General features: G+C 49.9%; 1 protein-coding gene across 1 annotated transcript; it reads left to right on the plus strand.

The window, feature by feature from the left end:
• The first annotated feature begins 8,742 nt into the window (after window positions 1–8,742).
• CLN6 (CLN6 transmembrane ER protein) lies at window positions 8,743–25,074 on the plus strand. The gene is made up of 7 exons (XM_019725627.2): window positions 8,743–8,981; window positions 15,176–15,290; window positions 18,739–18,837; window positions 19,919–20,107; window positions 20,446–20,501; window positions 22,425–22,547; window positions 23,428–25,074. The coding sequence occupies exons 1-7, from the start codon at window positions 8,896–8,898 to the stop codon at window positions 23,696–23,698; spliced, it is 939 nt and encodes a 312-aa protein (XP_019581186.2). The 5' UTR covers window positions 8,743–8,895; the 3' UTR covers window positions 23,699–25,074.
• Window positions 25,075–25,146: the final 72 nt, after the last annotated feature.

Consider the following 25,146-nt stretch of genomic DNA (forward strand, 5'->3'; position numbering starts at 1 on the left):
CCACACTGGAGAAGATGTGGTTGCAACCCACTGGATGGCAGAGAAGTTTCCAGGTGGCTTGGGGCCTAGCCTAGAGGAAGGCTGTGGGGCAGGGGATTCTGGGAAATGTAGTTTCAGCTTCTTTGTGATCAGCAGAGGAGACTTCAGAAAACTGGAGTGGGCAGTGACAACACATAATCTTTTAGAGACCTGAGCTAAGATGGAGTCTTGAATCAAATCCCTCATGTTACCATTGGCCCAAGGGCAGGCTTCACAGTAGCAGCTGAAATGGGCATTGGCCCTTATGCCGCTCAGCCTTCCCTTTGTTTTCCAATCAGGGCTTCCTACTGCAGTATCAGATCCATGATTTTTTTGTGGGACCTTGGAGATTCCCCCTACTTCCTGCAACCAAACAATACATTAAAAGTATTTTTTTTCCAGGATCCAGTTGTTTAATAAGGAGGGAGCCCTTCAGAGAATCTAGTCCATCACACTGCCAAAAGCAGAAGATTCAGGATACTTTTTAAAAGAATGATTCTAACTCTGAACACTCCTCTAAAGTCAACAAAATAATTTTAATGCCACTGCTTGCAACAGAAAAAAACCTAAGAAATAACTGATTCACAGAGACCTTTGAGGATCTGATTGATGAAAGCTAGAAATTCCACGAAAAATAATATCCTCAAAACATGTTACATACAATTTCAGGTGGTTCAAAGACCCCCGGTGCCCATTTGTGGACCCTGTCTATGGAGAGTAAGAACGTGATCAAAGAGAAATAAGGTCATATACAAAATCTCAGTCCAGTTTTTATGAAGAGGCCAAAGCCATCAGAATTTTTCTCCCAATGCTTTTCTCGACATAAATAAAAACATTTCTAATTGTTTACTTCTCACTACATCTCGCATATTCGTTTTGTATTATATTAAACACATACTAAAGTTTTTCATGTTGTAATAAAAAAATCCAGGGCCCCTTGTGTGATTAATGTCTACAATACCTTCGTGCCTATTTCATAAAGACAGGACAGTTTCACTAATAAGTTATTTAAAAGGTTTATATTTGTAATAACTTTACTTATATGAGATTTTCGTCACTCATTTATGTCAAGACCTTAATCAAGAAGAAAATCCCAACTCAAACAATGTTCATCTGGGGAAAACAGAGTTTTATGCAAGGATCAGTGTTTTCAACTGTTTTCAGGAAAGCCGTGAGTGAAAATGGATTGTCTTATTTTATACGTGTTAAACTTGCCCCACCTCCTGGCTACCTAACAAGTTCCCCAAGAAAGGACTGGCACAGCAGAAAGACCTGGGACTCCATTCTGGCTTCAGCAGGGTCGCCTTGGGCAGGTTAGTTCACATCTCCAAGTTTCCATTTAATCATCTGTCAAGGAGCAATGACAATATCCACGAAGTGGTCAGGCAAGGACAGTAAGGTTGCAAGAAATATTGGCTCTGTGGTGCAGCTCAACAAATGCTTATTGACTGATTGGGTAACTGAGAACTGGCTCTGGTTAATCATCTAACTAGGAAAAGGGATCCAGCTTTGTCTGCTGGGTCCATTTATAATTATCACTTGCCCATTGTTCAATGAAGGATCCTATAGCCAAACAAATGAATAGTTAAAGTCAGGCAACTAGGACTTTTTGCTTTGGGTGGAAACTTAATTCCCAGACAGTCCATACATTATGTATAGACTGCCATGACCTGAGCCCAGTACAGGAAGATCACGGAAGCGCAGAGGAAGATGAGATATGGGGTAGGGGTGAATGACCCGGTTTAGAGCTTCATTCTCAAATTGCAGGGATAAGGGACCTCCAGGGCCATAGGAGTTAATTCGTCATTAGGGTGATATTGCTGGGGTTGCCTCTGCTATAGTCCAGAAGGTAATCTTTCTTGACTCCTACTGAGACACAGAACATTGGAAGTTTTTAAAATTAAAGATCACTTGACATGGTTCACTACTTTGGAAGACAGTCTGCAGTTCCTTATAGAGTTATATGTATACTTACCATGTGATCTAGCAATCCCATTTACCTGAGAGGTATTTCCCTTGAGAAATGAAACATCTGTCACACAGAGACTTGTACATGAACATTGCTAGCAGCTTTATCTAAAACCCCCAAACTGGAAACACCTCAAATGCCCTCCTACTGGTGCATGGATTAACAAATGCTGGTATATCTGGACAATAGAATTCTACTCAGTAATAAAAAGAACTGAACTCTTGATACATTCAACAACACAAACGAATTTCGAAAGCATAATATAAAGTGAAGGAACCCAGACAGAAAAAGCTAGATGATTCCATTTATATGAAATTTAAGAAAAGACAAAACTATAATGACATAAAGAAGAACAGTGGTTATCAAGGGTTGAGGGTGGTAGAAGTGATTGCAAAGGGGCAAAAGAAAAATTTTTGGAGGTGATGGAATTACAGTATTTTGTGTCATAACTGTGGTGGTAGTTATATGAGAGTATACCTTTGTCTAAACTCATTGAATGATACTTAAAATTAAATAATTTTATTACATGTAAATTATACTTCAATAAAGCTGATTTTTACAAAAACAGTGACTTGAAGCTATCATGTTTCTCTCTCAATAAACCTGAGACTAGTGAAGTTTACTTATGGTTGATCTTAGACTCAATTTTCAGGCAGTCAGCGGGCCTCAAAAGAATTCCTTCGGACCTGCTTCTGAGCCCGTGGTGGGAAAGGCTGATATAGGCTCTACAACCAGAACTTATGTGCTATTTTCTGCTTGGAGAGCCCATAGGTTCAAAACCCTAAACGGAATTCAGGGTCACTCCTCTGATGTGGGGCAGGTGGATATTGAACCATGTGGTGGGATCTGAAGGGGACCCAGGAACTTCTTCCTCAGATGACCCCACGTTGCTGCTAAACTTCCAGTCTTAGTGCCTCCTTTGGATTAAGCATTGCCTTCCCTGAGCTTCCCTCCGGGAAACACATTTCTTGCCATGAGGACAACGATCAATCGTCAAGCTTCTACCGCCTTCTCAGAGCCTCCCAATAACCTTGGATGGGGCTGTTGAGATCATCCCCATTCTATAGGTAAAGAAACCAAGACTCAGTGAGCTTGAGTGGCTTTGCTAGGATTACACAGCCCTGAATCAACCTAGCTGGGGCCAGATCCTACCTAAAGCTTTCCTCTTCAAAGCCCTCGCTTTCAGCAACATGGCTGTCCACTCAAATGAATGGCTCTCCTACTTTTAAAAGATTAGGCCTATGAAGATGCCTCCAGGAAAAGCCAAGCTTTTCTAAAAAGTAACAGCTCTGGGTCTCTGTGACACTCCAATAGATGGTTAACTTGCAAAGTCCAACCACTCAGATTTCAGAGTTGATAATTCTTAAACTGTTTTTAAAAGCAGATACTATTCATTATTTGCTATGGCCGTGGAAAAAATCTCCCTCAAGCCTGTATGGCTTGTCTGTTCAGGCCATTTGTGTAGTAGTTTCTGAAAGTGCAGGCCCCAGAGGCAGGCTGCCCTGGTTCACTATGCCACAGACAGGCCATGTGGCCTCGCGTGGATGATTCAGCCTCTCTATGCCTGAGTTTCCTTGTCTGTAAGCACGATAAAAGTAATTCCTACGCTGTTGTAAGGATTAAAGGAGATAATACACGTAAAGCCTTGAGACCAGGGCATAGCACATAGCAATTGTGTGGTCATTGTTAGTTGATAGGAGTGAAAGAAAAATACCCTGAATTCTTTTCTGGGCTTTGAACCTATAAACTCCTGAAACAGAAAACAACATGTAAATTCTGGTTTTAGAATCCTGCATCAGGCTTTCCCACCATAGGCTCAGAGGCAGGTCCTCAGGAATTCTTTTGAGGCCCACTGACCTGCCTAAAAAATGAGTCTAAGACCAGACTGAAGTAAACTTTGCTAGTGTTCACGTGAGTGTTAGGGATGAGACATTAGGACAGTGGCAGGCCCTGGGACCCTGTCAGCTTCTCCCAGCTTTCAGCAGCCAATGTGAGGGAAGGCGCTACCTGGGAGCAATTCTGCTCTGGGCTGCAATGCAGGAGGCAGGATTTGGACAAGGTTTGAATTTATAACCACATGTAGAAGACAGCGATCTCTTCCAATAAGGAGAGGGAAAAGAGAACAGAATCTCTTTCGGGACTTTTGTTACAGGTGCAAGCCCAAGGCAGTGAGCTGCTCTCTTCTCCCTCCCTTGTCTGTCTGGTGAAGAGGGAGCAGCCCTGACTGTACACCTCCTGGCCCCACTGATGGGTCCAGGGTGAACCTGCCTCAAGCTGGGCCAACTAGAATCCCCCATGGGAATTCAGAATTGGGCCCAGAAGAGTCCAGGATCATTTTGCTTATCTCTTGGAAGGAAAAGAGATAAACTTGGAAGCTGCTGGCCGTGGCCACTTGCTGCCATGCTCCCTAGGACACGTGGAAAGCCAGTCTTCAGAAAGAGAAGACAAAACAGAAACAGAGTTGGAGAGAGGTGAGTTTTGGGGTTCTCTAAGTCCCACTAGTTCTTGTCTGTACCCAAAGCCCAGCTAGCATAAGGTTACAGGGGCATCCTTAAGATGTCCCTGTAACCTTATGCTAGAAAATCCCATTTTGTCATCAACCTGTCCCCAGTTGTTTCCAGCAGTCATAACCACAAGAATCTTATTAAAAGCAACGTGAGGCGAAAGCCTCCTTCTGTCTCTTCCCCCACAGCGTGACTCCTGGGCACCCTCCCAGTTTCCTAAAGGGCGACTTCAGCATGGAGAAGGGTGTCCTACAGGTGATACCAGCTGACAGGGAAAGCCAGTCTCCATCTCCTTCTGTGTGCCCTCATGCTTCCCCCAGTCCCTTGAGGTCTGTCCTTGTGCAGCCTTCTAGCCATGCATCATCCATTTCCATGGGCAGAGGTACCTAAATCAGGCCTTTTCTCTGACATAACTAGCTTTTCCTTGTTCCATTTCCTTTGCCCTCTTGGCTCGCAGCGTGTGAGTTCAGGGGTCAGTGTGGCATGCCTCCTTGGTGGTGGCTGCAGTCTAACAGGAGCCTTCCAAGCCTTTGGGGAGCAGATCAGTGCAGGAAGATGTTTTACGAAAAGAAAAACATGTTTTAAGTTCTTCAGTTGACTTGATAGAAAGAGTGCTGGATTACATGTAAGGAGTCTGGATTCTGGTCCTGGCTTTGTTTCTAATTTGTGTGACTTTAGGATTCAGTTTCTTTAGCTGACAGAATTGGATAAAAGCAAAGGCTTTCCAGGGAGCCCTGTTGAGGTCATCATCTTAGAAACCACAGGAGAAAAAGAGATGGCACCTGGGGCCCTGTTTCTCTTCGCTCAGAGCAGACCTCCTTGTATCTGTTTTATACACTGAGCATCCTTGTAAGATGCCGTTTTAGCCCAGGTTCCCTAAGAGGCCGAGTTTGAGGCAGAAGCGTTTGCGCTAACATTTTATGAGGAAGTGCATTGCTAAAAAAGTTGAAGTGAGGAAAGTGGGGGTGAGACAGAGAAGGGGGAAGAGCACACAAGAGTGCATTACTGAGCTGGCCACCATGAGCGTCAGCTGATTCTGGGTCTTGTGGGACCTTCTTGAAAGAGGCTGTGCGAAGCTGAGGGCTGTTCATCCAGAAAGAGGAAGAGAAAATAATTTATCTGCCAACTCCTGTCTCTTGTTGGTCAAAGGTTCACCCCATGGAGTGTCCAACACTCCTGCACTTCTGAGGCCAGAATTTCAGAAGGGGTGGGGGTGCAGTTGGCTTGTGCTGGAATGAAACAAGTGGCAAGGACCTGGAAGACAGGTGTGGCTGAGAGGAGCTAAAAGGTGGTACATTAAAAAGTATCTGATACAGTTGTAATTGAAAAAGAGTAAGAACGTCTGCTAAAAAAAAGTTGAAACCACTGGGCTGGATAATCCCAAAGGACTTTTACCGTTGAAAAGTTCCTTGATGCTGTTCATTAAAATGGCAGCTCAGAGCTGAGAGCATCTGTCCTTCTGGTATGCAGGCACCATGTCTCCAGAGAGTTGCAAGCAATATCCCTGGAAATGTGTACCTCTCAGTAGCCAAGAGTTGGTGCCAACTTTGCTTAACCTCCCACCCCCCAGAGTTTCTGTGCAATGTGAGACCTAATACAGATGGTGTTTTTAAGAGTCCTGATGGGACGGGAAAGAGAAGGACTCATATCCCACTAGGCTGGGGGGACTTTTCAACTTCTTTCAGGATAGCCTGGCTCCCTGCCAGCCTGGACGCCCCTCCACTCAAGGGCCAGCTGCTGGCTCCAGACAGGACACAGATTTGTTGGTATTTAAAGGATTGGAGGATTAAATGGGCCAGAGAGGCCCCCTCCACATAGCCTCATCCTCTAATGGCTGGAAGCCCAGCGGGTGTTATTAAACCCATGATTACATCATGCGTACTTCAGGCCCCTTCCTTTGGAGCCCAGCAGGCTTGCGAAGCCAGCAGAGAATGAGAGATTGGGGTCAGCGAGAGAAGCGTCAATTCTTCTCTGGTGTATACATAGATCAATCTGCAGATGGAAGATCAGATTCACCTAAATTAAACCTAGAATCCAGTCTGAGCATTGTCATTGGCTGACCTTGGGCATACAACTTCTGCTCAGGACATTGATTTTCTCTGCTGCAAAACAGGGACATCACGGGCTCTGTTTATGGCATGGTGAGAAGCAAATGAAACAAACCTATAAAGCAAACATGCCCTTCAGTGGAGTTTGGGGGGCGCAATTGTTCTAGCGAGGGGCCTGGACAGCTACCTATGGGCACTGGGGTGTGGCCTGTGGGTTGCTGGAGCCCAGGATGAGGCTGATGGGAAATGACTAGATGCAGGCACCTTCCACAACTGAGAGAGGACAAGTGGGTTCTGATTAAAAGGAGAAGGAATAAACCTAATAGTGTCCCAAGAGGAAAGACAGGAAAGAAAATAGAATGGAAATAGGCATAGCTTAAATCCCTCACCTCACAGGGGGAACAGCGGATCTGGGGACAGACTATTGTAAACAACACACCCACCAGTGCCAGGCTCTGTGCTAAGTGCTTCCTGTGCGTTACTTCATGTCATCATCACAACCCCAGTGCAGTCGATGCCACAGCTTTCTCCTTGTCATGGGTGAGTACATTGAGGCTGAGAGGGGTTGAGCAATTTGCCCAAATGTCACAGCTAGTTAGGAGTGGTACCAGGACTGAAAGCCAGGCAATCTGCCTTTCAGACTGTTTTCGGGCTTTGCCATTTGCCTCTCTTCTCACAGGGACGCTGTCTTCCCAGGCAGCCTCTTAGATTTTGGTTGTCATCTCTATTCCCCTGACACACAAGTCTGTCTGCCCAGGTCCCAGGTCTGGCCTAAGCTTTAATGTACCAGGTCCAGCTCCTGGATCCAACAGCCTTCCTGACCCACCTCAAGATTAATGTGGCCACAGATGAGTTCTCCTTTACACGAAACCTGCTTCCCACGTCCTCACTTCCCCAGGGGAGCCTCCAGCCTCCATCCAGCTGCAGAACCTGGCCACCACCAGGACTCTTCTCTCCTCACTGCTGACATTCAAGTCACAGCCACAGTACCTCCCACACAACTCCATGTCATCACCTCTCCTTCCCAGGCAGTGTCAGTCGTCCAGACCCCTCGCTGGAACTGTGCTCCTCACGCCCCAGCTCCCAGTCTCCAGTCCTGCCTCTTCTCATCCACCCTCGCTGTAGAACAAAGGATCTAAAATGCAATAGGATGGAGCCAGGCCCTGCTATACCCTTGAACTGCTTCCCACTGTTCTCGGGATGAAGGCCCTCCTCCGCAAGGATTCCTTCCCGGGTCGGCTCCGTTGCTTTCTCCCTCACTCTGCGGCTCTCTCCCTGAAATTGTTTCTGTTCCTCCAAACTCCTGCGTCTCTCTGGATGCCAGGCCTCCTGCCTGCCTGTTCCCACTGCTTGGAACACTCTTTCCCACCGATGTGTGTGTCCTGTTGACTCCTGCTCAGACTTCATGTCAGCTCCTAGGTCCAAAGTCACAGCTAGGACGTCCATCTTCCAGAAGCCTTGTCTGACCCCACCCCCTCCGGCCTCAGCCCGCACAATACTCAGAACTTGGTCTCCACCACCACTCACCAATCTACCCCCCTCCTCCCCTGCGTGAGCCCTGCTAGAGCGGAGTGTATCCGTTCCTGCCCACACAGTGTGCTGCTCACAGCCAGGAGTTATTACATGTTCGAACGGAAGAGAGGGAAAGTGACTTTTCGAAAGCCACAAAATCCAAGACAGTGATAATGCCAGAATTGCAATCTGCGTCCCCTCCCACCCCACCCAATTTGGAAAGAATTCGCACCTCGCTACCCTCTTATCCCACCGATCATTTAATTCCTAGTGTCGAGGGCCACAGAGTTGACATAATAGGAAGCGACATCTTCCATAGTCGGAAGTTAGGACGTGAACCCCCAAGCCTTCCTGTCCCCAAGAACAAAGGAACCCCGCCTCACCTCCTGCCCAGGGGAGCATTTGGGTCAGGTTAGTCATTCCCCAGGTCCCTACCCGACCCTAGACCATTATCTCAGCTTCTGCCAGCTGAGGCAAAGCTTCCCGCCCCCCCAAATGGAGGTGACCCCAGCAAATGCCATTCCCCACAGGCCACACGCGCTGCGCACGCAGGCCTCCGCCCCGCTCCTCCCCGGGGACCGTAAGATCACCGCGTCCCTCCTTCCTCTGAGCTGGCCCCGCCTCCCTTGCTGCCTCGGTTCCTCTCTGTCCCTCCCTCCTCTGCCCTCCGTCGTCGGCCCCGCCCCCGGGCCCCGTCTCCGCCCGCGCCTCCGGCCGTGCGCTCTCCTGCCCGCCCGCCCTAGGCCGCCCCCGCGCGGGGTATTTGTCGCCGCCGCCAGGCCAGTTGAGCGCTTCTCTGACTCGGGAAAGCAAGGCGGAGGGGCCAGCTGACGGCGGGGCAGCCATGGAGGCAGCGGTGCGGAGGCGGCAGCACCCGGGAGCAGCGGGCGGCCAGGGCGCGCAGCCGGGCGCCTCCTTCCTGCAGGCCAGGTGGGAGCGCGCCGGCAAGGCGCAGCGGCACCGCGTCCCCCATCCCCACGTGACCGTTGCGATCGGCCTGGGGCAGACCTTGGTGCTGCTGGGCCGGGGTGGGCGGGATGCTGCCTGTGGGGTCCGGCTTCCCTGCGCTACCCTTACAGCTGCTCCCTCGCCTGAGCCCCGCCTCCCGTTCCGTTCTCTTCCTGGGGGCCTCATGGGCCCAGTGAAGTTCAGCGTTCCCCCACGATGGGGCCGGCTGTAGGACAGTCGCTCAGCTGGGAAGACCTCTCCAGGGGCCTTAAAAAACTCGAGGTGGGGGCTGCGGGACCAGAGGAAACACCAGGGGGCTCACTCGGGCCCCCAACGCACCCGCAAGCCCGGACGCCACCTCCCAAGTTCTTGGAGTCCCTCCAACCCTGAATAGGACTTGGATTCTGGTATTAAACAGGAGGCTCACTCCTTGCCCCCAGGAACCCAAGAATGTGAGAATGTAAATGGCAGAAACAGCAGCAGAAGTGCGGACGCCCCCCTCCAAAGAATGAGGAAGGGCTTTCCTCACACCGCCGCTGCTCCCTTCTCTCTCCGAGAGGAAGACGTTATTGGTTGTTGTAGTTGGTGCCAGGCGGGGCAGAGGAAGAGACATGGAAGCCGCCTTTTAATCTTTCCCTCCATTCTGCTTTCATCCTGTTTAGACACATCATTGCGTTCTGCAGGCATTCATTAAGCATGTCTAGTGTGCCTAGAGCTCTGCCTGGCACTAAAGGGGTGGGCAAGGTGAACCGGGAGGAGCTCGCAGTCCAGAAGGAGCTGGGAGGTCATCTTGGAGGGATTCGTGGGGGAAGTGGCACTTGAGCCTAGTCTCAAAGGACTCGGTAGGTGACAAAGGGAAGAAAGGCTGTTCCAGCGAGGAGAGTTTGGGGAAAGGCAAGAAGTGCAATGATTTCTGGGTGTATAGTGGCAGGAGGATGGAGAATAATTGTGAAGGACCTTTCATGGCAGCAGGGCTGGGACTAGAGTGCAAAATTTAAGGAGACACTTTCAGGACAGGGTACAACCCTCAGAGTGCCTACTTAAATGTTGGACCCTATGTGCCTTACTTGCCTCACCCCTAGTGCCTACTCTAAATGGCAGGGTAAGGATGCAGCCTTTCTTCTGTAGGTACAGGAGAGCCATGGAAGGTTTTTGAGCACTAGTGTGCTCAGAGGAAATTCTAGGAAGTTTGTAGTATGATTTGGGATGCAGGGAGAAGTCCGAGTCTTGATTGAAGGTAGCTCTCCTGCTACTGAGGGACATCTCTGATCAGCGTCCCTTTCAAGTTAGGAATCTGACTGCCCTGAACTGTAGTAGCCCAGTTAAAACTGTGGGTATCAGATATGGTCACCACTTTATCTCATGTGTGGGGCTTCTATGTCCAGCATCTTACTCGTTTTTGTGTGTGTGTGTTTTGTATATGGGCAAACTGAGGTCCTGAGAGGTTTCATCATTTGCTGGCAAGAACCAGGGCCTAAACCCAGGGCTTCTAACTTCTGGTTTCTGCTCTTACTACACTTGGCTGCTAAGGAGCAATGTCCCTCTTTGCTTCTGCATGAGCCCCCACCTCCCATTCCCTTCTTTTCCTGGGGGCATCCTGGGTCCAGCGAAGTTCAGTGTCCCAGTTAGGAGACCAGCTAGGATACTTCCTGGGGATGGTGTGAGGAGCTGGCTCTCTCCCGGCGTGTCTCTGCCCCAATCACTGGGTGCGTCTGGGCCCATTCTCAGTGTCATTGCTGCTCTTGACAGTAGGTAGAATCATTCTGTTACCTAGGATGCTTGAATTTCCTCTGCTGCATCTATGCTTTGCTTACATACCTCTAATAACAAGATGCTCATTACCTTTCAAGGTAATCCATTCCTGCTGTATTGACTGTGTGTGTGTGTGTGTGTGTGTGTGTGTGTGTGTGTGTGTGTGGTAAAGTAATACATGCCCATGATTAAATGGAATAGCACAGAAGGGCTTAGAGTAAAAAGCAATGGCCCCTGTTCTATCTCTTTCTGGCACCAGAGACAACATGTTAGCATCTTTTAGCTGTTTCTACCCAAGTTAAATTCACATTTCCAAATAATAACTAACACTGTATAGCAGTTTCTGTGGAGCAGGCCCTGCTCTAAGTTTTTGCACATGTTAATTCAACCACAACTCTTGAGGTAGGATCTACTATTATCCCCTGTTTTACCAATAAGAACATTGAGGTACAGGAGGTTAAGTAACTTATTCAAGATCTGGTTAGTGGCAGAGCTCTGGGATATGAACCTAGGTGGTCTCCAAAGTCTACACTCTTAAAAGCTATGCTCAACTGCTATTTTTTGGTTTATCAATTTTACCCTCTAAGCTAATGTTTACCAACTGATTATTCCCTGTTATGATTTGGCTCACTCATCTTCTTCACAAGATGGTGTTTTTATCACTATTTTTAGTTTTTGTAGCTTTAGGGAATATGCATATATCATTATTTCTTTTTTGATCAACTGTATGCAGTTTCCTTTGATTACTTTTTAAAAAGCGAATATTAGTCCCCTGCCCTAACCGTTTACCTTCATGTTGTCAAGGTTGACAATATTTACCTACTGTTTTTTAACCATAATTGGCTTCAATGTTTTATCTGTGGATTGATTCTAAACTTTGCAAATCAATATGCATATATACACTAGTTAAGCCATGTAGTTATTGTTCTCTACAGAGCCAAGTAATGTTTTAACAATTACATTTGCTATCTTATGCTGCTTTTGTTATGCCTGGAGTTTCTAATTGCTTTCTTTTTTTTCTCTTATTATTTGCCTTCACTTCCTCATTTTTTCTGTTCAAACTTTGCATTGTGTCATGGTGAAATGGGGATCTCACCGTTCCTTATATAGGACCAAAATCAGCCCTTGTATAGTCCACATTCATGGTCCCTGCTTGACTCCACCATGGCTGAGACCCCTTCCTTTCCTGCTAAGCAGTCTCACATATGCTGCTGATTGCTTTGAATATTTCACTGTTGAGCGCGCACTCCCCAACTGTTGTAGTATCAGTTGCCCCATATGGTAGACTTGTAAAGCTGTGGAGGAGAGAAAAGGTCAGCCTTGTTTTCGGTTACCTACTGTTGTACTTTCACCATTGCTTGTAGCAGTAGTTTCTGATGATTGAGACCTAGAGCTGGCATAGGCTGTGGAGTCAGCAAGTTGGCACAAGCTTGAGGTTGTTCATTCCCAGGATGGGCTGGGGGAGAGGATGCCTTCACCCTCCACGATCTGCCTCCTGTGGTCAGAGACCCAATAGAAGAAAACCAGTCAGATGCTGATCAACCTTGATTCCCAAGTTGGGCGTCTGTCCTATACCTGCCCTTGTTTTCCTGCTCAACGAAGCCAGGCTGGACTAATGACAGGGATTCCCACTGACTGAGGTGCCTCCTGAGGTGGAAGAGGAAATAGTTACTGAGCCCTAGTATTGTCACAGCTTCTAGAGACCCACCCCTAATTGCTTTTCCAGGCTTTCAAAATGCCTTTATTCCCTGTACCAAACATCTTTCTCTTTGCCCAGTTTGGAGGTTTCCGGAGCAAAACACTGAGGGCTCTTATCTTCCTCCATCCAAGTTCTTCAGGCTTGGAGGTTATCAATGTCTGCTTTTTGCGGCCTTGCCCTGATGGTCACAATAGGAAAGGGCCAGGGCGGGGCCTTCATGCCAGTCACTGGGCTCAGATCCCTGAGCAGGCCTCACAGTTTCTGAATATCTACCCAATCTGAAGGCCCAGCTAGCCCCTCCTTTCTCTTCCTCCACCATAAGCCAGGCCTCTCAACTCCATGCAGTGCCTTTCTCATTTCCACCTCCAAGCCTTTGATCCTGCTTTCCTGTCTGGTTAAACCCACCCATCCATGCTTTGAGGCGCCCTTCCTTCTGCATTTTTCATACTGCTCCAGGCTGCACTGATCCCTCTCTAACTTGATCTCCTAATATGCTGCATAGCTTGTTATAATGATCAGAAACAGACTAGCAAGTGATCAACAACACAAGTCTTAAATTCATATAGACCCAGGCTTAAATTGTATGCTATTCAGGACTCCTGGGTTGTAAGTGACAGAAAGCCCGTGTGAACTGCAGCAGCTGTGGCAAAGGGGGATGTATTCACTCTTGTAGCCAGACCACTGGCCTTTGAGATGCCTGGGACTGGGAATTTTTCTCCGCTTTTTCCTTGATTCGTTTAAGCAGGGCTACTGCTTCATTCTCACCTGGCTGTCCCTTGAAGCTGGAACCTTGGCCACAGGCAGCTCTAGGTTTCTATGCTTTGTGCCCCAGCACCAGAAAGGAAGGAGTTCTTTCCACCAACTCAAATTAGAAAAGTCCCACTTGGGCCGGCCTGGGTCACTGGCCCTCCCTGTGGGTAAGGAAACATCATTTCTTACCAGAAGCAGCAGGAGTGGGAAATAGGCTCACCAAAGGAATAGTTGCTGCAGCTCCTTACTACCGGGATGACCTTGGCTAAGCACTTATCCCCTGTAGGCCTCAGTCTTCTCATCTGTAAAACAGGAGGGTAAAAGCACTGCTTTCTGGTATTGCTATGAGGATGAGAGGAGATGGAACAGGTGATGTTTAATATAGCACACGTCAGACTCGATCAGTGATGAGGGGACACGAAGACTTAGCTGACCTGGGAAAGGCCCACTCCATCTGTCTTGCCAGCAACTGGAGGATGATGAGATCCCCCAGAAGCTTGCCTTCTGGGTCTTAGGGTTGCTCTACTAGCCCAGTGTAGACCATTCTTGAAATTGGCTGAAAAGGATCCGGGAAAGTCATGGAAGCAATAGCAGGCTTGACAGAGGAAAACCTCTGTGGTGCCTCTAAGCTAATGTTTGCCACTAAAAACAATGAGTAACTGGTAATTGGGGTTGTTTCGAATCAGCCAATAAATCACGGAACATAAACCAGATCTGAGCTGAGAACTGTGGAAAATATGAATGTGTCACACAGTCCTGTTCTTGGCACAAATGGGACAATAAAACACGCCTCAATTATCTTAGGAAGTAGTGAGTTGCTTGTCACTGGAGGTGTGCAAGTAGCGACAGGGATGCTGTGAAGAGGATTCGGACTCTGATTGGGAGGTGGGTGAATTGAGAGAAACTTAAATGTCACTGCTCTTGAGGGTCTAGATAAGAAGAAAACTCCAGCCCCTTAATGGCACGGCCAGGCTGGCAGTTAGAGGTGAAGCAATGCCTATAGTGGGACTGGTGGGACTTTGGGAAAAGCTTCCTCGGGGAGCCTTTCCGGAGGAGGTGGCATATGCACTGGCCCTTGAACTTCGGCTCATCTGTGAAGAGCAGAAGGCCAACTGCTTTGCAGGAGGAACAGCCATCCAAAGATGTGTTGTCAGATGATGTTCCACTTATGCCATAGCTCTCACATCAACTCGCCCCTGCTGGCTTCCTTCTTAAGTTTCGTTATGGATTGGTGAGCAGAGGGATACCAGCAGCCCAATTCTTCCCTCCTCATTCTTCAGGAACCAAGGTGGAGGGAGGCCCTATTCATTCTAGTCTGTAGTCTAGAAGGCAAATCTCAGTAGAGGGCTCATTGGTCCAGCTCAGGTCACATACCCATCCCACAGACCAATCACTGTGGACACAACTATGAGACAGGTTAAAAATACAAGCTCAAGCTTCATCATTTAGGTTCACATATTTAGCTATCCTGGCAAGTTACTTAATACCTTGGGCGTGTTTTTTCACCTATAAAATGGGGGTGATATTTGAACCTCAAATGGTTTCTGAGTTAAATGAGATAATATATGCAAACAGCCATAATGGTACCTGGATGTATTAAGTTCAATAAAGTTTAGCGGCTCTCCTCCATCATTGTGTTTCAGGTTTTTCAGCCGCATTTACATCCTTTGCCCCATTTGATTTTCTCATCATTTTATAGGTGAGAAAACAGTTGTTATACATGTTTGGCAGCTTCCTTCCTGAATCACAGCGAAGCTAAGGTCAGGGCAGCTGGAATCCACTCCCAGGACACCTTACCCTTGGCCGCAGGCCCAGACCCCAGTATTTCCTGCAAAATCCTTTTCCTAAAACTTAATCATGTGTTTCCTCCTGCCCCCAAATCCCCAGACATGTTTGCGGTTCACTGGGGGAGGGGGAGAGATTCCCATGGTTGGAGAGAAGAAGCGCTGACCCCTCTCGTCTGGTTCCTTCACAGGCACAGCTCTGTCAAGGCTGATGAGGCCGCGGGCACGGCTCCCTTCCACCTTGACCTCTGGTTCTACTTTACCCTGCAGAACTGGGTTCTGGACTTTGGCCGCCCAATCGCCATGGTGAGTGTAAAGCCTGGGCAGCAGGGAGGAGACAGTGTGAGTTCAGTTAGCTGAGTGACCTTAGACAAGTCACTTCCCCTTCTGGTAAGCTGTGAGAATAGGCCTGGATGCTTTCATGTCCTTTGACTCTGTGACTATGGCCAATGAGGCAACTGCCAGTAAGTGGTGGGTGGGGGAGGTGGGGCGCTGGGGGATCTGAATAGTCTTATTATGCCCTGACTCACAGGGGAATTGGTAGCTCTGAACAGTCGTACTGTGCCCTGCCTATATCCTGCATCCAGGTTTAACCAAATCACCAAGCCAGAGGGATGTGGGAAAGAAAGCAGGGCCTCCCCACCCGCCTTCCCCAAAGCCTTGGGATAGTATTTATTTCTGGAGACAAAGTGTATAGGCTAATTTTAGATATTATGTATGACACTGGACCTCAGGTAATTTTTAGTGCCATCTGGTGAAACCGTCCCCTTCCCTCTAAGGCTACTTCATGCATCAGTTACAGTGATGGCCTACATGGAGGAGAGTAATACCAGAAGAGCAGCAAAACCTCTCATGTGTACTAGATAGGCAGGTAGGTAGGTATGTAGGTAAGTAGGTAGATGACAGAATGTGAAAAAAATTGAGCGAGTTACCACCATGTACCAAGTTGTTAATTTTTGTGTGGGAGTGGTAAAAATAACAATATCCACCGCTGAAACTGACACCTGTACATGCTAGTGATAATGCAAATTAGCAAAGCAGCCCTTTTGGAAAGCGGTTTGTCAAGGTGGTAACTCGTACCTAGAATAGTGTCTGGCATAATAAGTACTCAATACACTTTTATTGAATGAATAATAACAACAGTAAGATAGAAATAGCAGTTAATATACAGTGAGTGCTTACTCTGTTCTAAGCTCTTTATATGTTTAAACTTATTTAGTTCTCACATCAACACTATTATTAATCTCAACTTTATACATGAGAAACACTTGCGAATACAGAGAGTAAGTAACTGGCTCAAGCTTACCCAGCTAGCAAGTGCAGTAGCCAGCCTCTGCACCCAGGCAGTCGGGCCCAGAGCCCCACCCCCTGCCTAGCATGTATATCCAGAACCCTGATATGTTCATCCCTCCTGACCCAGTAAGACCCCTTCCAAGAATCTGCCCTGAAGACTCAATCAGCAATAAGACAACAGACTCTCTACCCAAAGATGTTCATTGTAGCGTTGTTTACAGGAGCTAAAACTTGGAAGTGAGCTCAGTGTCCAGCAGTAGGAACTGGGTAAATCAACTTTGCTGTATCCAGTAGGGAACGTTACCTGGCCATTAAGCAGCAATTATGGATACTATAGAGCAACCTGGAATGTTTAAGGAGAAAAGCGCCTGAGGGGTGTATGCATACTGACTGATTGCAAGTCAGTAACAATCCTAATCTTGTATACATGGATCAAAGACGAAGGGATGAAGAAAAGCTTTCCTGGTAGTGTGTCAGGGAGGAGTTACGGTGGATGCTGGTTCTCCCTTCTGCAGACATTCTGTAAGGTTTACATGTTTGTTTGTTTTTTAATGTAGGAGAAAGAAAAGGGACTGAGCCAAGAGTCAGTGCACCTGGTCAGGTTTGGGTGACTATGGGCAAGTCACTGTCACCTGGGCTTGAGTTCTCTCACCTGTAAGAAGACTGTGAACTAACTGCTCTGAGCCCCCTTCCAATGTGAAGGTCCCGCACATTGGTAGATAAAGGAGCTGCCCATCAACCTGGTGCTCTGGGGAGGGGGAGAAGAGGCCAGGAGCTGGCTGGTGGCTCTGCTCACTCACTAGGACTCAGACTCAACTGGCCTAATGGGGGTTTTCTGTTGGGCAAATCATTTCCCCCATCCTGCCTATATTGCTGGATCCATTCTAACCCCAAGTGGGCTCATCGGGAGAATATATAGTTGAAAAGCTTGTGTATACACTGGGCTTTTCAAATATATACATGATTGTCCCAAACTACTAATAACTACAAAATAAAACCTTTACAGTTAGCAAAGTAATCTGTAGTAGTTGTAACGAGTCAGTTCATACCCAGGCATATAAAGAAGTGAGACGTCCCTTTCCAGGCCCACCCCTGACAGTTAGGGCACATTCTTTCACTCCTTTCTCTACTCGCACAAACGTACAGACACATCTTGCATCTTTAGCCAAAATGAGGTTTTACTTTATACCTTATTCTGTAACATGCTTGTTTTACTTTATCATGGATATCTCTTCATGCCAATACATATAAGGTGTCATATCTGTTAATGGCTACTTAACCTCTATAGTAAATATGTACCACAGTGTATTCAGCGAGTCCTGTTTGGTTGAAAAGTTGGCCTATATCTGGTATTTTGCTATCACAAAGAGTGTTTCAGCCACCATATATATCTTGCTATGGATAAAGATACAGAAATACACACATATAAGAAAGGGAAACAGAGAGACTGAGATTCCTGTATCCTAAAAGTCGTGTTTCTGCAGATTAGTTTTATCCAATGCGACATTTTCTAATTAAAAGAGAGAAAATTTTAAATTTTTGATTGAAATTTTGGGTTATTACACATATTTTCAATCAATGGATACTGGAAGTATAGTTTGGCTGTGTGTGTGTGTGTGTGAGAGAGAGAGAGAGAGAGAGAGAGAGAGAGAGAGAGAGAGAGAGTGAGAGAGTGAGAAACAGAGAGAGAGAGAGAGAGAGAGAGTGAGAAACAGAGAGAGAGAGAGAGAGAAATGTTTGACCATGAATAGGGGTTTTCACACTGACCCCAACAAGGCCAGGACTCACTGGAATAGACCAGTAGGAGTGAGGGCATTCCAGACATAAGAACTGCCCCTGGCCTGCCTCCTCTCTCAGGGAAGGTAGGAAAGGAAAAACGGAAGCTACTTTGTAGCCCTCATTTATTTCCTCCTTTATTTCCTAATGTATACTTTTGACCTGATTTGGAAGCAGCGCATCTGCTCAGTGGACAGAGCATTTTCCCACACCTGGGCCGAGTGGCCAGGAGAGCTTGTCATCATCTTAAGACCTGGAGTGCCAGATCCCTAAGGGTCCATGTAGACCACATGGGCCACATTTCTTGTGTTACAGATGGGGAAACCAAGGCCTAGAGAGGGGAAGGATTTGCCCAGGCTCAGCAAGACAGTTGTTGGCACAACTGAGTCCCAAAGGAGCCTCCAACTACCAGGCCAGTACCCAGGAACATTTATTTAGGACCCACTGGGAGAGGGCCACAGGGTCAGGCCTGGATTTGCATCTACTGTGTGCCTGGGGACAAGTCCGTTTACCTTCTCTGGGACTCAGTTTCTCTGTCCAGAAACATCTTCACCCTGGGACTGCCGAGAGGATCCTGAGAGATCACAGAAAGAATTAAAAATGTGTGAAAGAGGTGGGGGCTGACCCCCTGAGGGCCTTGGGGGGGCTGTGCCTGCTGAACCCCATTCCTCTCCTTGCTCCCCAGCTGGTGTTCCCTCTCGAATGGTTTCCGCTCAACAAGCCCAGCGTGGGGGACTACTTCCACATGGCCTACAACATCATCACGCCCTTTCTCCTGCTCAAGGTACAGCCCAGGCTCCCTGCTGTCCCTTCCAACCCTCATTCCCTCCTCCAGCCAGCAGGGAGCTAGTGCCAAGCTCTTGGAGTGCCCTGAGTCAGGCTTTGCTGCCTGAGTCTGGGACATGAAGGCTGTGATAGAGGGACACATCAGGAGCCTAGGGACCTAGGAGAGGCAGGGCTGCCTCTGGCTGGGAGGGATGGAGAAGGCCTCCCCAAGGAGAGGAGTTTGTTTTGGGTCTCAGCCTGTTGTGCCAGGGGGCAAAGTGGGAGAAGCATTCAGGAAGAAGAACCTGAAGACAAGGCCATGCTTGGGAACCATAATACATTTGGGGAGGCTGAGGCAGGAGTGGCCGGGTTGCTCCCAGAAAAGGTCAGGGACCAGCTGGGAAGGCAGATGGGGGCCAGGTGACAGAAATGGCAGCAACGGAGGGTGAACTCTACCCTCTGGCCCAGAGATCCCTGACTTTAACATGCCACCAGGAACACACAGTTAGCCAGGGCTGCCAGCTTTGCAGTTTGCCAAATAAGGGCTCTTAAAATAACTATTACTGTCTACTATCCCCATCATGTTGTTCTTAGAAAGATATTTCAAATCTCTAAAAGTTGGAAATGTATAATCTCAGAATTCAGAGGAGTCTTTTTAGTTAAATAATTTAGTTTCAGCCCCATCCCAGTCATTTTCTTCATGTTTGCTATGAACCAATCACTCAGAAATTGGATGATCTCTTCAGCAGGCCAGCCCAGCCTCCCAGGGGCACAACTGGCAGTGGGAGGGCTGAGCCTGGGGCCCCAGCACCTGTGTTGAATGCCTGGCATCACCTCCAACAGGAGGCCTGTGTGTGACCTTGGGCAATGAGCCAGACCCTCTGAGTCTGTTTCCTTTCTGGGAAAAAGGGGTGCTGTTCCCCTGGCCCTGCTGTGAGACTCTGAAGGCTGGGCTGGCCCACTCTAGGGACTCACCAGTTTGTGAGTGACTTTCCAGCTGGTGGCAGCCACCCCAGCCCAGGTGCAAGGGAGGGATGCAGAGGGCGTCTTGTGTTGTGAGGGAGGCCGGGTCATGCTGCCGGGCCTCCCTCTGACCTCAGCTCATCGAGCGGTCGCCCCGCACCCTGCCGCGCTCCGTGATCTACGTCAGCATCATCACCTTCATCATGGGCGCCAGCATCCACTTGGTGGGCGACTCAGTGAACCACCGCCTGCTCTTCAGTGGCTACCAGCACCACCTGTCTGTCCGTGAGAACCCCATCATCAAGAATCTCAAACCAGAGACGCTGGTGAGTCTGCCTCCCCCACCCCATGTAAAGGCTGCAGGCACAGCCTGTCCTGAAGGCGGAAGCGATACCCCAACCTAGCACTTTGTGTGACCCGCTGAAGGCAATAGGCTAGTGAGGACAGTGTCCCCCGCCAAGCTAGGACACTCGTGTTATTAGTAAGTGGCATATTAACTGGTTCCCACCTGGGCCCCCTGCTACTGGCAGGCAGGGAATGATAGCAGTTGGAGGCAGGCCCCAGCGTTGGGGCAGGAGGGTGGCCAGAGGGCGGCCAGAGGGCTGCGTGGGCCAGCACCCTTCTGGAGCACCCCCCTCTAACCCTGTCGCCCCTGTGTCCTCAGATCGACTCCTTCGAGCTGCTCTACTACTACGACGAGTACCTGGGCCACTCCATGTGGTGAGTGATGGGGCCAGTCTGTCTACACAGGGGCCCTGGCCCCCCGCCAGCTCTGCCACCGGCCTCGGGGGACACTGGAAAAAACTCTGGGTCTCGGGCCTCCAGGTGTCAAATGCAGTGGCTGAAATGGCGTTCTCTTCGCCAGAGCGGAGGCCGTGATCTCGGCTTGGGTGACGCGCGGGGGGCCAGCTTCCCTCCGCCTCCTTCCAGCCCGGCGGTGCCAGCGGCGGCCACTAGAGGGCAGCGAGCGGCCGTCCCGCGCTCTCCCGGTCCCTGGGAGCCTGAGGCTGGTGGGGGAGGCGCAGGCCGTTGTGCTGATAAACAACCCCCCAATGGTGATGGTGGGTGAAGACCCCCCAGTGTCAGTCCTTGGTCTTTGGGAATGGAAAAGGGGAGGAAGCTGAGGAGGGCCATCTAGACCAGGTGTGTGTGTGTGGGGGGGGTGCAGTTCGTGCCCTCCCCCTTCCTCAAAACTCTCAGGAGAGCTACCCCCACCCCTTCACCCCTCACAAAGGAGGGACTCAGACCCGGGAGATTCAAGGCCCCAGAAGGGAACAATCATCAGTTCCAAACCCCACTTTACACAGGATGAACTGGGAGGCAGTGGGAGGAGGTTTGACCATGGGTTGACAGCTAGTTAATGACAGAGCCAGCCCTGGAGCTGGGTGGCTGTAATGCAGGGTCTCTGGTCCCGCTCCCTGTACAAGAACACAGGACATGGTGAGGCCAAAAAGGAACACCCACGGAGCCATGGATGGGGGATTCATACCACTATAGTCTCGCTGGCTGCTGGGTTGGAGATACAGGAAGCAGGCTTCACACGATCTGCCGTCTGCTTCTCTGCCAACCAACCAACTCCCTTACTAGCTGCAATCTGTGCTTGCTAGTTCAGTCATGGCAGTTATAGCAGTGGTAATGGCTAACCGGTAACAGCTGAGGGCCATCTACTACCTGAGCCAGCACCTTTCCACATGAGGCCGAGAGCCCGGAAACTGCTCTCTGGGACTCTGTCCCCACAGTGGGTGAGCTCACTCGTGTCACAGGTGCCCTACACTTGTGTTTCCAGAGTCTATGTGGGGGCATGGAAAGTGGATCTGCCTGGCTCAGAGGGTCCTTTTGCCAGCTCTCCGTGACCTTTGCCAGAAGACCCTTCCTATGGAAGGCTGTGGAAAGAAGGCGGAGAGAGGCACAGAGACCTCTTCTGAGACGTGAATAGGAGGAGAGGGCGTGGGAGTGTATGGGGGGCATATGAAGGGGGTGAGGAGGGTGGTTAAGGAGACAAGATGGGATGTGAAAAAAGGGGTACGTGTGCATGTAAGAGACAGCATGCATGCGTGGGAGAAGCAGCCTGTGTGGGGGGGAGAGAGGGTGGTCCTCTCAGGTGAGGTGTGTGTGTGGGAAGAGGATGAGGCTGTGGGCGCAGTGTGAATGTAGGGGCATCACAGAGCTCTTTGGAGGCCCCCAGCAGGTGTTGTCCTCTTTTTTATTTACCTGGACCTCAGGCCTCTCCTTCCTAAGCCCTGTTGCACACACCTGTTTCCAGGCCAGTGAGGTGCTGCTGGTGTTTAGTCTGTGCCTGAGGGAGAGGCACGCCCATCACACACACATGGAGGGAGTGAGGTGGCCAGAGCAGTGTGAGACGCCCCCCCCCCACACACACACACACACTCAGCCAGCCTGTGGGCCTCCCGTTTGCATGTGCCTGGGGAGCAGGCCTCATCTTCCTGCTTCCTTCCTGTCCCATCCTGGACCCCCAACGCAGGAAAGGCTGGCAGGGACTCTGAATGCTCTCCCTCAAACCAGGTGTTTGATAAACCATGAAGTGACACTGCATGGATGGTGCAAGGAACCAGTACAAGGACTGGTGGGGAAGAGGGCAGCGCAGCTGGGCAGGCCTCGAAGGCGTTGGTTTCCCTGTTGCAGGTACTTCCCCTTCTTCCTCATCCTCTTCATGTACTTCAGCGGCTGTTTCACCCCCACCCAAGCCAAGAGCTCGATGCCGGGGGCAGCCCTGCTCCTGGTGGTGCCCAGTGGCCTGTACTACTGGTGAGTAGACATTGGACCTGCCGTGGAGAATGGGAGGAGGCACTTAGTGTGAGCCAGGCAATAAAAATGTGCTCCTGACCACAGCTATTATGTGACCCCCACGTGAAAAACCTCCCTTTTGGGGCCCCTGTCTCATGCATGGACCCTAAACACAACATGTGCCCCTAAACATGGACGCTAAACCCTTCTAGTGGTGGCCTGTCTGTTACCAGTAAGCTAGGCCTGAGTGTGGCCTCTCTCTATCCTCATGCCCCTCTACCCTGTGCCCCACCTTCCAGAACCCCAGTGCTACCTTGGGGCCAATAGAATCCATCTCCAACACAGCCCTGTAGAGCCCTGGCTCAGTGCTAGGTGTTGCCTTAGGAGCTGCAGGGAACCCTGGGAGATCTGCGACTGTGTCCCTGCCTTCAAGGAGACAATAATGACAGCTCTCATAAGCTGTAACTGCATCCCCAAACTCAGATGCCTGTAGGAACCGAGCTGGTAACAGATGCATCAAGCAGATATCAAGTGAGGCCACGGAATGGTGGGACTGCTGCAGGACAGAGCTCTCTAAAGGGGACAGCTGCATTTTCCTCTAGTCAGTTGTCGTGTGGGAATACAAGTCTAATGTGATCAGAGAAACCAGAAATCCACATTTTCAGGTCCTTTGTTATTTAAATATTGGCAACAAACTCACATTTAAAAAAGAAAACTGTGAGCTGCTCTCCAAGCTTAACCAATGCGCTGCCTGTGGCCTGTGGCTCCGAGGGGTGTGGTTCCCTGAGCCCTCTCATTGGATGAGCCCCTCTGACTGACTGGTGCCTGGGTGGAGGGAGGGATGCTGGGCAGCACGGGGCTGTCATGGCATCCGCCTCACCTCACCTACTGGCCTCTTCAGGTACCTGGTCACGGAGGGCCAGATCTTCATCCTCTTCATCTTCACCTTCTTCGCCATGCTGGCCCTCGTCCTGCACCAGAAGCGCAAGCGCCTCTTCCTGGACAGTAACGGCCTCTTCCTCTTCTACTCCTTTGCCCTCACCCTCCTGCTCGTGGCCCTCTGGGTCGCCTGGCTATGGAATGACCCTGTGCTCAGGAAGAAATACCCCGGCGTCATCTACGTCCCTGAGCCCTGGGCATTCTACACCCTCCACGTCAGCAGCCAACACTGAGTTCCTGGCTCTGTTGGGTGGGAGATGGGCTATCTGAGCAGAGGGGTGTGTGTGTATGCACTGTGTGCACGTGTGTGTGCACATGTGTGCATGCGTTTCCACCCATGTGTGTGCAACCAGTGACTGAGAACATGGGTGAGAATATGCATTGTGCACAGATGTGCGTGCGTGAGTGTGTGTACATGTGCGCATGCGTGCATCACCAGGAGACTTTTTCTGGTCAAGTTTGTTTGGTTTGGATCTTTTCAGGCTGGGGGTTAGTTTTAGGCAGTGTGTCCAGGTCAAGTTACGGGCACTGCCTTCCTGTGCACCTGACTGGAGTCGGGGCCCCTCTTACTCACACTGCTCAGGGCAGGGCTCATCCCTTCTTCCTGGGAAGTCTTCCGGGAGCCATGCAGGAGAGGCCTGGGTGGGCAGAGTCAGGAGGGGACTTGGCCACCACCTGGCCTACTCCTCAGACCCACCCTGATTACATAGGTTACATGAACCTTCTGTGTATCATGTCCCTTCTCTGGGCCTCATTTGTACTAGATGTGTCCAGAGTCCCAAAGTAGGTCAGTGGGGTGGACCAGATAACCTCTCAGAAGCGCTCTGAGGTCTTCTCTTGGGGCAGCCTGGGGGTGGACGAGTAATTCTATCCTGTCAGTGCTCTCCTACCCTGGGAGGGGTATGTGCACCCCAGACCCTCACCCTCACCTCAGGTTGCATGAGGTGTTGAGCCACCCGACCCCAAGGACCCAGAGGCCAGCCCCTTCCCCCAACCACCAGCCTGACCTTAGAGGGCTGGCTTCAGTAGCTCTCCAACCATCTCCCTCTGCCGGAGGCTCTGTCTCCCACCGCTCCCTCCAGGAGAATTGTTGCACCCTCTTCCTGTCATCCTGACTGCAGGTTTTGGAGCTGCTGCTGAAGACAGAGTTTTCAAACACTTGCACTATTCCCTGAGTCCCTTTGGGTTCAGGGAGGAGTGCTGAGGGCCTCTCCAGTTGGCCTTCTCTCAGTCTGAATCTCATGCCTTCTGCCAGGCCCCTGCTCCCAGAAAAGGGAGGCCTTGTTCCCAGCAGCATGTCCACCCCAACCCTGCACCCCCTGCCTTCTACCAGGCACTGGGGCCAGGTCTCCTCACACAGCTGCGGACACCACAGCCTCATTTTCAGCCAGCACTGGCCCCCCCACCTGTGCTCGTGGGTCTCGGGCCTGCCTTGCCTTCCCTGGGCACTGCCTCCTCTCCTGTGTTCTCAGGGAGCCCCAGGCCTCAGATTCTCTTTTCATGTTGGGGACCCTCTGCAGCCCTCTGAAGGGTCCCCCAACCCTTGGTCAGTTCCTGTCTGCTGGCAGCATCAGGTGGTGAGGTGTGAATAAAGGTGGTGTGAAGTCAAGCCTGGCTGGTGGCTGCTACTTAATTTCGGTGTGAACTGGGGAGGCAGGAGAGAAGTCCCTAGAGGAGGAGA

Source organism: Rhinolophus sinicus, linkage group LG03, assembly GCF_036562045.2.
Source record: "Rhinolophus sinicus isolate RSC01 linkage group LG03, ASM3656204v1, whole genome shotgun sequence".
Classification (NCBI taxonomy): Eukaryota; Metazoa; Chordata; class Mammalia; order Chiroptera; family Rhinolophidae; genus Rhinolophus; species Rhinolophus sinicus.

Coding starts and splice junctions, on each gene's coding strand:
- CLN6 (XM_019725627.2), top strand. CDS start 8,896: ATGGAGGCAGCGGTGCGGAGGCGGCAGCACCCGGGAGCAGCGGGCGGC. Junction 8,982..15,175: donor GCCTCCTTCCTGCAGGCCAG/GTGGGAGCGCGC, acceptor GTTCCTTCACAG/GCACAGCTCTGTCAAGGCTG. Junction 20,108..20,445: donor ATCTCAAACCAGAGACGCTG/GTGAGTCTGCCT, acceptor CTGTGTCCTCAG/ATCGACTCCTTCGAGCTGCT.